Below are 12,619 nucleotides of genomic sequence, written 5' to 3' on the forward strand. Positions count from 1 at the left end.
CTATAATTATATATACATATAGTCACAGGATGTGGAGTAGAGTGTGGGAATGGAGTCAATGGAATTGTAATAGATAAGCATGATATCAGGGGTGGGAGGGCAATACATGGGGGAAGGGGGGTTGTTACTTTGTGAGGGTGAAAAGGATAACTATTGCATTGTTCTGTACACCTGAAACTAACAATAAAAAAATAATTATAAATAAAAAGCAAGTGTCTGGGTCTTTTCTTAAAGTAGCTGTAGAAGAGGAACATCATTTGAATTGACAGAAGGTGGGAGGGGGCTCAAGCAGAGAAATCCAGTTCAATTCTCAGAGCTGGTCTCTCCAGAGAAAGTTATATGCTGCAGACAAGTAGATACTCATCATGGAACCACCTTCCAGTAAATTTCTCAGTAACTATGCCAACCCAAACTGCTAACTGAACTATGAGTCTAGACATCCAAGCCTGAATTTTGACAGGTGGCAAAAAAAAAAAAGCCTAAAACCACAAGAGTGCAGTCGTAAACTCTCTTAGTGCTTAGCAGTTCTTGAGGTTCCTCTACACAGGACACTAAGCTATTACTTAATTTCTGTGCATTATCTAATTTCATCTTCACAACAACGCTAAAGAAGTAGGCATGATTCTAATCGACTCTGAGTTAAGAAACTTGCATGAAGAGTTCATCGCTCTGGTTAATCAGTAAAATAAAAAGTTCTTTGAAAGTTACAGAATGACTAAGAGTCCTTTCCTCTTCTCTGAGAGAGTGAAGACTTAGCCACAGGTTCCCTACAGGCAGAAAGTCCCCAGTGGGGAGAGGGAACCAGAAGAAGGAAAAGATCAAGAAGAGAGCAACACAGGCAACTCAGTCGGGCATCCTGCAACTTCGGGCATATCATTTTTCACTGAACTCTACACAACTTTAGATTAGAAAGCTGGAAAGGAATGTGGGTTTTTTTCTTTTGCTACTAAAAATAATTCTTCCCTTTCATACCCAAGCCTATCAAAAAAAAAGAAAAAAAAACTTTGTATAAGTTATATTTTTAAAAAATTGACATGTCAGTGCAAACTGCCTACTCAATAGCCAATCTCTTCTCCTGAACCCAAAACCCCAATGCTATGGGCGTGGCCATGTGCCCAGTTAAAGACTCCCTTGCAACTTCAGGTGGTTGGAAGACCCAGTTGTCAGCAATGAGATGTAACTAGAAATCTACTTGGTGAGGTCTCTGGCTACTGTTTTCCTAGTAAGAAGGGACACACTTAGTCGGCATGCACCTTGAACTCTTCAACTATCCCCTCTCTTGCAACCATGAGAGTAAGTCACAAGCTCCAGGCGGCAGAGCAGGAAGCTAGAATGGGCAAGGGTGATGCAGGGCATTTTCCAGTGACCACATCCGCCCTACTTTGCCCTCCTCTGGACTCCCAGCTCTCAGAAAAATCATGCCTGTTCCATTCAAGTACTAGGGTTGAGTTTCTGATGCATGTTGCCAACTTCAACACCAACAGACACACAGGATACCTGAAAATCAATCCACCCTAAACGAGCAGGAGCTTGAAACTCAGATGGAAATAGGAGCCAGGCAGATCAAATGTGAGTGAATCTGAGCAGGTGTACTGAAGTAAGTGGTGAAATAGAGAGGCCAGGCCTCATGTAAGCAAGCACTGTTCTGAGCTCCAGCCAACTCCAGCCAACTGCTGCCAGAGGGGAAACCAGCCCAACATTCCCCCTGTGCCACAACTTCTGCTTCTAAAGAGAAGCCCCAAATCTGGATTTTCACAAGAAGTTTCCTAATTTATACATGACAACCACAAAGTTAGAAAAAAATTTAATTCTGTACAGATCAAACAAGACACAACTGCAGGCTAAATTCAGCCTGAAGGCCACCCATTTTTCAACCTTAGCAGTGAGGGTTAAAACAAAATAAAAAGAACACCCAAGTTCTAGAGAAATAATAAGGGTTAGCAATATACTGGACACTTCTGTTTCAGTCTGTGTTAGGGCTTTACATAACTATCTCATATTTTCTTTCTGGCCACCCTTTGGAGTATGTAATATTATTATCCCCATTTAATCAATGAGAAAACTGAGGCTTAAAGAGTTTAAGTAACTTGCTCAGAATCACAGAACTAATGTGTGGCAGAGCCGGGATTTCAGCCCAGGCCTGTACGGCCCCAAGGCCTATGCTCTCACCCTCTCTTATAAGGAACGCCCACTGCACCCACAAAGCACAAAAACTGCCTGGGTCCCCTGCTGGTCAATCTGTGGATAAACGAGTAGCAGCCCCTGGAGAGCCTTCCAAATCAGTTCTAAGAGACCCAAGCTCAGATCCTCGTCTTAGCGGCCGTTTAGTAAATGCAGCAAAGCACTGTCTACATACTCATTTATTCACTCATTTATTGAATGAATGAATGAATGTATGTTTCTGCCATGCTTTTCAATTTACTAAAGTGCTTTGAAATGCATATTTCACTTAATCCCCACATCCACCTGGTAGTTTTGTTACCGCCCTTTGACAGACAATGAAATGGATGATTAGAGAGATTAGAGAACTTGTTCAAGATTCAGGCAATTAATTTCCAGAACCATCGAAAGCCCTGGTCCTCCGATGCCAAGTCCTGTGTTCTCTCTCTTCCAGCAGACCACATCTGTTTTCTTCACCAGAGCTCCCGACTCCACCAGCTGGCTTTAAAATAATCACTTGTTTGAACTAATTCCTACTTAACTCTAAAGAAACTCCAATCTGTCCGACAGCCCCCAGGTACCATATTTACGTTTTCATGAATAGCTTCATCCTAGAATATAGTCAGCGAGGGGACAAAAATAAATATATCAAGTAATACGCTCGGAATGTAAATGGGCACACACACAAGTCTTGGGATCTAATTTTAGAAAGAAACAGCCAAAAAGTCCCACACAGCGCAGTGAGCATCTGGCCCCGGGGGAGGCTGCCCACACTGCTTTAAACCTTGATTAACCCAGGGGGAGAAGGAGTCCTGGAATTCTCACTGGCATTTCGCTGTCAGATGTATGAGTTGGGCGAAGAACACGATGACTTTTCATCATGATCTCCCAGAAAAATGCTAATGTTCAGAGTAAAAAAAAAAAAAAAAAAAGGTAAATGTCTCTGAGGAAATAAGAAAGTATTCCGGAAAGACTAAACCCCGCAAGGTTCATCAGTCTGTAACTTGGGAGTTACGTGCTCACAGAACTGACTCTTGCCTGGGAGAGGCAAGGGGAAGGGGATGGGTGGGTGAACAGTGCTTACTGACCCCAGCCTAGGATTTGACATGGGGGGCACACAGGGCTTCAAGGCCATCAGGTCATGCCAGGACATCCTGGCCCATCACAGGCTCACTGACCTAACCATGACAGGTGGCTATAACCTCCTTCACAGTTAAGTAGACTTGTAGTTAGTCTTCCTGACTGACAATCATCACGAGGATACAAGCTCCGTGACGGCAGGGGATCCTGTCTCTTGTTCACTGAACTATGCCAACCCCTAAAATGGTGCCTGGCACACAGTAAGCTTCAATAAATATTTGTTGAATAAATTAATAAATGATCTCGTGTTCAGATGGACCCCCCTAGACGCACAGTCTAAAGTGGCCCGAGGCCAAGAATACATTTCCATTAATCCAATCATCTGCTTGCCCATTTGCTCTTTAAAGATGTACACTACTGGGGTAGCTGGTTAGCTCAGGTAGTTGGAGTGCAGGCTCATAACACCAAAGTTGCTGGTTCGATTCCCACATGGGCCAGTGAGCTGCGCCCTCCACAACTAGATTGAAGACAACAACTTGACTTGGAGCTGATGGGTCCTGGAAAAACACACTGTTCCCCAATAAAGTTTTAAAAAATATATATATATATATATATACACACACACACACACACACACACACACACACACACACACACACACACACACACACTACTGCATTCAAGCTCCTTGAGATCCCAGGTCGGGGCTGGTACACCTCCTTTCACTATCTCCCTCCATTATACTACCAGCCCCCATAGCTGTGCCTCCGATGTTCCACCATCTGCCCACCCCTCACCTTGTAACGGTCTTACCCAGCGTCTAAGAGCACCATTCACACACTACATGCTTCACCACTCTTATCTTTTGCAGTGTCAACTGCATGCCTGTTCTGTGCCAGGCACTGTGATCAACAAAGGGGTACAATGGTTAAGACGTAACCCCTGCCTTCCAAAAGTTCTTATCCTAGGAGGAAGCCTCATAAATTGTTAGGATACAATGCAATAAGCACTGTAATAGAGGTGCTATCTCCAAAGTCACATGCTGCCAACTCTCAGGCCTAATCTAGCCCATACAGTGATTTAATTTTATAATTAGTTGCTAACCTCTAAATATGTGTTGCTTTCATATAAAATTTTAGACTGCCAGCATCTCTTGGAAAGTCAGAAGATCTAGCAACACTGGGGGGGGGGGCATTCCCCCACAGCATCAGTCAGCTCTGGCTAGGTAGTGGTTGCCCCTTTCGAAAGGACATGTGGCCTCCTACCATCCCCCCACCCACCCTCTCACCATCTTCAGGCAATGAGGCCAAGGGTCAGCCGCAAACTTTTCTGTGCTGGCATGGTTGTCCCCTTAGAGGAATGATTCTCTGTACTCACAGTTCTACATTAAGTGTTAAAAGGAAAGATCAACTGATCTTTCAAATGCCAAGTGGAGCATTTAAAGAAATGATGGAGAGCTTATTTCCAATAAAAGTGAATATGCCTCTATATGTGATATGTAAGTAAAGCGTGTCTGTGTCTTGTCCCCAGCACGCTGTGCTCATGTACCTGTCCTGGCCCAACAGGCTTCTCGATGAGAGCCTCTCATCTGCTGTAAACCCGCTATGGGCGCACGATCTAGACAGCTGAGAAGCCAGGTTCCTGCTGACTGAGAACTCACCGTCTAGTGGGGCATACAGACATAAAACAAAAATCATGATGTCCTATAATAGGTACTGTGGGAACTGAGAGGAAAGAGCCACACAGCAGCCTGGAGACGTCAGGAAGAGCTGATAGAGGGGGTTCTCTGAAGCTGACTCTTGAAAAGGGCCAAATTTTTTCAAATGGACAGAGGAAGGTCAATAGGGGCTCTGAGCAAACTGCCAAAACTAGTGCCCTACCATTAAAAGTATTGTTTATCAGGATTACCCGCCCTCCACAAATAAACTGGATAAATTCCCATAATTCCAGGCCACTCAGAGGAAAAGATTCCAGGAAAGTAAGGCCAGTACCCATCCCCTTCCTGCCTGAAAACTGTAGAAAGCGCAGGACGCCACTGAAAGCCAACGTACAGTTGTGTAATCTAACCTGACGTCACCAACATGCCTCACTGGCATTTATTCAGCAGAAATAAAAACCTGGATTTCAACTGGATGTCAAAACTTCAGCTAACTTAAGCAAGTTCTTCACTGAGAATATAAAGCAATGCACAGACACTACTCTGGCATCAACGACAAAACGCTTCTTTTTCATTTCTAACCAACAGGACAAATGCCAAGGAAGGGAATTCCCAAATCAAGACAGAAGGGAGAGCTGGCATTAGAGAGAAGAAATACGAAATATCAAATCTTTGCTCATTAAGTAATCGCTAACTCTTCACAGAGCATTTCTTCAGATTTTTAACGCCCACCTCTCCAGCTGGAGTTGAAAAATTCTTGCCACTGAGGTAATTCTCGGCTTGAGCTGACTCCTGTTGAGCTCGGCGACCCATCTTGGCCCCCTGTAAAGAGAAATGAGGGGCAGTGCTGACCCAAACATCTTTGAGCAGCTATGAGGAGAGGAATTCGGGAAAGGCAGGCAAGCACTAGATTTAGGATGACATGATGGAGGATGGGATTTGAATAACCTGAATATATTCTTAGAAAATGCCCTAAACCCTTAACACAAAGCAACTGAAGTCAGTTCTATTTGGTAGAAGAATAGGAAATTCATGGGTTAATGACCACAAGGTCTTCTTTTAACTGCCATAGATCTTTTCTACTAGATCTAGTAGAAATTCAGCTAGCAATTCCTCTGGAATGGGCAGAGAACTCATGCCACCGTTCAGGGAAGAGTGTGGTCAAGGCTCCCATGTCCCTCTGCAGGATTTTAGGAAGGACGAATGTCAAAGCTGTAGCTTGGTGTGAAAACAGTTATCAAAAAGGCAGTTTTGGGAAAGAATCCGTAAATTCCATGGCAACTACCACCAGGGCAATACAGATAGTATTTGCTTTGACGTATACACTACTTGGATTTCCACTTACAGACATTAAGAGAAATCTCTTACAAGAATTTTGAGACATCAGCTTTGGAAATCAGAACACTTCAAACTCTGAGTCATCAAATGAACCATTTACAGATTCCCAAAGTCCTCCTAGGGTGGAGGCTCTGCATCTCAAATGCTTTCCAGCACATAAACAAAACTTTATTTAGGCACACTAGTGGGTGGCGAAATAGTTATATTTTTATTTGTTGGCCTTAAAAAAAAAACACAGCATAATATAAACACTTTTAGATCTTATTTGATGTAGCTTTTTTTGATTCTCACAATGACAGAGACTGGGTGGGACTGATATCGCTTTACAAATGAGGAAACTGAGGCCCAGGAAGGCAATTAAGTGGCAGACATAAAGCTAAGAGTAAAATCTTCTTGTCCTCAAACCTCGAGTTCTTGTCCCTCTACCACGATGGAATTTCAGTTTAAAATGTTCTAAGAACTGACTGCACCAATAACTTGCAAGGGGTTACATGGGAGCAGCATAAGCACCCTTTATAAAGTGTCCACATTTCAAATTTTAATCCATCATTTAGGCTTCAGGAAATGATGGAAATAAACTTTCTGATAACAAGTGGCTCATTTTCTACCCATGGCAGACAACCCCATTCCTTCACTCGTGGTTGCCCTCTTCCAGTTATCATGGCATTGGGTCTCTAAATACAGCATACTACATGCAATGGTTGTGCTAAAACAAAAATTCAGTGATCTTACCTCAAATGCCGTTTACACATGGTTTCTCTAATAATTAAGCATTTTAAGGTTTTAAACCTTCTGAAGACCCTGTATAAATCCACAGGTATGGCTGGTAGAAAAAAATACTACCCGATTTTATATATTTTAAATGTATAGTCTGTTTATTGTCCATCTTCCCTCACTGGAACGTAAGCCCCATGAGGGTAGGGACTTTGTTTTATTCACTGCTATTATCTCCAGCAGCTAGGACAATGCCTGATACACAGTGGGGCTCGAGCAATACTTGTTGCAAGAATGAACGAAGAACTAAATAGATATTAAATAGGTACATCCCCAGGTACTAAACAAGTTTGCTATCAGGAAGGCCTGGAGACCTAATATTCTCCTTGGTCAGTCAAGCAACCTGCTTCACCCTAGAACAATTTGCTCCCGCCCCTCAGATCTCCCTCAGAGAGGTGCTCCTCTCTGGTACTTTGGAGGGCAACTGGGTGCTATCAGGGCACTTCAAAGCACTGAGATTCCACAGCAGAAACTAAAAGAACTGTCACGTGGCTCGATCTTTCAGTAAATGTAATCTTGACGATTTTAAAGGTAAAAAGGCTTTTACGGCTGTGATAGAGTTAAAACAAAAATCACTGAACTTGGATATTGAATACAGGTCGGTTATTCACGGCCTCTACAGCTTTGGGTAAATCACAGCAGCAGCTAACCTCTTCTAATAACAGCATATATCAGGCCCTGTGTCAAACATTTTCCGTGCATTATATCATTTCATCTTCACTGCAACTCCTTGAAGTAGATATCAACATCTCCATTCTGGAGGTAAAGAAACCTAGGTTCTGAGAGGTTACCTTTTTTTAAACCCACGCAACAACTTTATATTCCATTTGACCTCTGGGCCTCAGCACCTCCACGTTGAGTCTTGACTTCTTTAACTATAAAGCTGAGGTACAGCCCACCTCCCCGTGGGAGTCAAGGGCAAGCAAGTCCCTCCCCGTCTAACTGCCTGCCTTCCACGCATAAAACAGTGCGGTTTGGGGGTGAACTTCTGGCATGAGAAGTCCGAAGGGAAAGATCTAGGATGGGTGCAAGTGCGACCCTGGTCGGGGCCCCTCCAGTCACCCTCAGAACTGTCCTTTCTAGGGGAGTTCGCACTTGGGGCTCCAGAAAGCGGAGAGAAGCTGGGAAATTTCCCACCAGTCTCAGAGGCCGGCGGGGCAGGGATCTGTTTTTCACTTTTTGAGGATTTAAAGAAAGCAAAGCCCAGGCCAGCAGCGGAGCCCACCGCTGCCCCGGGGGCGGGACGGGTGAAGCCACCTCCTCTGCGGCCTCACCCCTGTGCGACTCCCGGCCTGCCCGCTCCGGCCGCTCCGGCCCAGCCGCCCTGAGGCGCCTCCGGGAAGCCGGGGCCGGCGGCTACGCTCCTCCCCACCCGCTAAATCCCGGCCCCAACACCCCCGCATCGGTCCTCACGTGGGTGGCTGAGCCCCGGCGCCGCTCTTCGCCTAGGTCCAGCAGCAAGTCCTCCATCTCTGCAGCCGCCTTACGTCACTTCCTGGAAACTGAGCTGCCTAGTGGCGTCCCTGACCACGGCTCCGCCCTTCCTTCCCAATATTTAAAGAGTTAGCCGCATTGTTCATGGATTCTATACATATGCCATCCTCCAACTTAAGTATTTCCTAAACCTGCCGTGCTTAACTCCCGGAAGAAAACCTCCAGATATTAAATCCCGCTAAGGCTGCTCCTCTGGGACAGTGAAAAAATGTTAGTCCTTTTAAAAATACAGACGTTATTAAGTGCAAATCACCACTATTAACAGTAGCCAATTATTCTGATTCCTCCCATTTGTATAGCTCTTTGCAACGCACAGAGGACCTTCACAGTTATTGACTCATGTGAAGGGCATAACAACCTCGTGTGGGAAGCAAGATAAGTTGCATTATCTCCATTGGACAGATGAGAAAACAGGCGACAAGAGGTCAGGAGTCAATAAATGGTTTATAACGGAAAATGCAATATACAGAATCTCTGCCTTCAAAAAGTTTACAGAGAGGCTGAACTAACACATGAAGTACCTGAGTAGTAATAACTTTCAAAAGTCAAATAATTCCTCCCACAACCCCATAAAGTGAACAAGAGTAATATAGCTAGTCAACAATTGAGGACACAGGTGCAAAGAGGTGGCTTGAGGAAAATCACCTGCGTGGTAAACAGCAGAACCAGATGCCTTTCTGACATCGTATTATTGGAGTATTTTTCTCCAGCACAAATTACTGGGTGCCAGCCTTTCTCCTAGGCCAGTAGAGGAAGATATCCCCCAAATTCCCAGTGTGGGGGAGCGAGAAGCTTTCCTCTACTCTAGCTTCTTTCCGCTGGCCTAATAATCAACATGAGACAGATTAACAAAGGGAAAATAACCAAATTTAATTACATACTTAAGTATGGGAACCCCATATACATGAGCAAGTCAGAGACCCCCCACCTACATGAGAAGTTCAGAGACAAAGAGGGAAAATGAGGTACATGTGACATTCTGAGCTAAGGATGAAGTGAGGCACACTGGAGCTTCAGAGGGGACCAGCATCATTTGCATGACGATAAGAAGGGCAGATTTTCAGTAATTAGAGGTTTGCCCTGCCCTATAGATAGACATAGTAGATATAGACATAAAACGTTATTTCTGGTGATAAACTCTTATTATGGGCAAGGCCTCTAATTTAAATTCTTTAAGGGAGAGATAAAAGTTTATCATGAGACCACAGGGTCTCGATTGTCTTCAGCTCAAAATAATTCACATGCTCAAGTGGCACATCTTGGGGAGGACAGTTCTGAACCCCTTCACCAGCCTAATGGGGCAAGTGAGTTGAATCTTCATTGACTCTCCATAAAAGACCCCCAAGTCAACACCACTGGCAGGGTCTGTGGTACTGGTCAGCTGGGACTCCCAGATGATGGGCTCATGGCCCTGAAAATCAGCAATGTCCCCAATATCACACTGGCGATAAGGCCTAGATGGCTACTGCCTAAAAGCAAGGACATGGGAGTGGAAGTAGCAGCCTTAAAACTGGATCACAAGCATTTCTTAAACACCCAGTATTTCGCTCAGTTCAACCATTCATCCACATGTTTACTGGGTAGGGCTGTGCATTATAGCTCTTATGACAGCAACAGCATTGCCTGGATGTCAGAAGAGTGGAGGTCTCATCTAGCTCTACTGACAACTACCTGTGTCGCCAGGCAAAGCCTCTCTGGACCCCAGTTTCCTCTCTTGTACTTATTCTTAGAGATTACCCCTAAGATCTTTCATTCACTAACTCTGATTCTCACCGGGGATACCCTATTAGATTTTAATCTGAAGAAACATTCATTGATAAATATCCAAGATGGATAAAATGTAGGCTCTGATGAATCCCTTCTTTCTTGGCACCAGAAGAGGAAGAAGGAATTAATCTTTGGATTTTTTCATTTCTTGTGATCTCATAGCCATACCACCACCACCTACAACCGCTTTCCAATCCTTCATTCCCACTTCTTCCCCAACTTCCTGAAAGAAAAAGGTGACAGTGCTCACTCTGAGCAGAAAGAAGGCCTAGAGTAGTGGCTTCCAAACCTTGCTGGACACGACTCACCTGTGAGGTTTGTTAAAAATACATATGCCAGGGCCCCAGGAGACTGATTTAGTAGAGCTGGCATCCAGAAGAAAATAACTTTAATAATTTTCCCTCCCATTTTGCAAGAGTTTGCTTAAAGGCTTCAGTGAGCCCTTTTCTGATTTAAATCTGCAACAACTATTTTAAATTATTGCAACCGCCTTCTCTCCCCTCCTTCCCCCCCACACACTTCTTATCCTTCTCCCTGTTTTATTTTCTACCATGGCACTTACCTTTTATCATACTACATAGTTTACATATTTATTTAGTTTATTGCCCTCCCCACTGCCCCACCTCCACTTCTAGAATGTGAGCTCCAGTAGGGCAAGGGTTTTGTTTGTTTTGTTCACTGGCATATCCAGAGAGCCTAGCACAGTGCCTGGAATATAGTAAACATCAAAAATATTTGTCAGGGTCAGCTGTGTGGCGCGTTGGTTAAGAGTTGGCTTGGGAGTGCAGCTCTGAGCAGCAGGGCCACCGGTTCGGATCCCACATGAGAGCCAGTGATGCTGCGCCCTCTACAGCTAAGATGGTGAACAACAACTCAACCTGGAGCTGGGCTGCCTCGTATCACCAGCGATGGTGTAAGCTGCAGCAGGGCTGCAGTGGGCTTCCATGAACTACCGTGAGTGGCTGGCAGCCAGCGTGAGTAGCCAGCAGCTGGTGTGAGCTGGCGGGAGCCGCCATAAGCGGCTGTCCAGTGGCCAGCGACTGATTGCCTCACTCGGGAAGAGCAATGATCATACCAACATGGGCCAGTGAAGCCACGTCCTCCACAACTAGACTGAAGAACAAAAGAACAGCAACTTGTCTGTCCCCCTTCCCCAATTCCCCAAATCTATTCCCTCCCCCATTCTCCAATAAAATCTTAAAAAAATATATTTGTCAAAGGATGGCTGGATTTCAGAGGCAGTAAAGCCTAGTAGTTAAGCTCAAAGACTCTTGCAATAGACTCTTCAGTCCAAATCTCAGTATTGACACCTACTGGCTATAAGACAGATTACTTTTAAGCTTTCTACACCTAGGTTTTCTCATTTGTTATGCAAATGACAATATTGCCAACCCAAACTAGAGAGCTTGTGTAAAATATCACCTCCACCACTCCAAGCAGTGCAGCCTTTTAAACCGCTCTGTACCTCAGTTGCCTCCACTGTAAACTGATCAACCATGGTCCTGGGGATGCAGTGAACATCCCTTCAGTTAATGGCCTAGGAGCCAGGAGCAGGAGCCAGACCTGGCAGGAAGGGTCCAGGAGGGCAGGAGTGAGGTGGGGCGGGATGGAGTGGAGGGGAGCAGCACTGGTTCCCAGGAAAGTGATTCATTCAGGAGCAAGTCCTGTGGCGGCGGGAGGAAGGGACGTGTGGAAGCAATGTGCCTTGTCCTCCCTGAGCTTCTGGGAAAATACCTAGAAGCTTATGCTGAGACGAGGAACGAAAGCTTCCCCTCACCCATCTGGGAAATGGGCTCCTGCCAACTGCTGACTTTGCGCTCGCTGGCTCAGTTCCCTGAGGAACCCCCGGCAGGGAGGGAGGCTGCGAACATCTGGAGGACATTTCTGCAAGAGCCTCTGCAGAGCAGGGCTCGGGGGAGGGAGAGTTGCACTTGTATGCACGTTGGACCGAAAGGGAGGCTACTCCCCAAGGCCCCCGGGCTTGTTTTTCTCGGCCTTGCTTGCAGCCCCTTCTTCCTAACCTCAGCCTCCAGCCCTCCTCCCCATCCCCGCTCCGACCCGCGGAATCTCGGTCACTGACGGCCTCGCCTCGCCAGAGGGCACCCTCGATCTGCAGGAAAACGCCACCATTTTCAGTGCCCCTGGAGCATCTCCAAGCTTCAGCAAGCTGCCCGACTCCAATCTTGTCAATGAAGAATCGGGGCCAGGATCGCCGCGGAGCTGACCCAACTCTAAGCCCGCAACTAGTCCGGGCATCGCCCCAACTGAGGGTGGCATGGCCGCCCCTGCCCAGGCCCCGCGCGCGCCCGACCCTGCACAGTGTCGGGCCTGGCCCGGGGGCCGCCCGGG

General features: G+C 45.8%; 1 protein-coding gene across 1 annotated transcript in view; it reads right to left on the reverse strand.

Moving 5' to 3' along the window:
• Positions 1-8,524, reverse strand: part of IFT43 (intraflagellar transport 43) — a 79,066-nt gene extending 70,542 nt beyond the window's left edge. The window contains exons 1-2 of the mRNA XM_019640266.1: positions 8,423-8,524; positions 5,630-5,719 (exon numbers count right to left, since the gene is read on the reverse strand). Coding sequence (XP_019495811.1) covers positions 5,630-5,719; positions 8,423-8,479 — 147 coding nt within the window. The 5' untranslated portion in view covers positions 8,480-8,524. The remainder of the gene's footprint in view (positions 1-5,629; positions 5,720-8,422) is intronic.
• Between the last annotated feature and the right edge of the window lie 4,095 nt (positions 8,525-12,619).

This window comes from Hipposideros armiger, unplaced genomic scaffold, assembly GCF_001890085.2.
Source record: "Hipposideros armiger isolate ML-2016 unplaced genomic scaffold, ASM189008v1 scaffold_49, whole genome shotgun sequence".
NCBI lineage: Eukaryota > Metazoa > Chordata > Mammalia > Chiroptera > Hipposideridae > Hipposideros > Hipposideros armiger.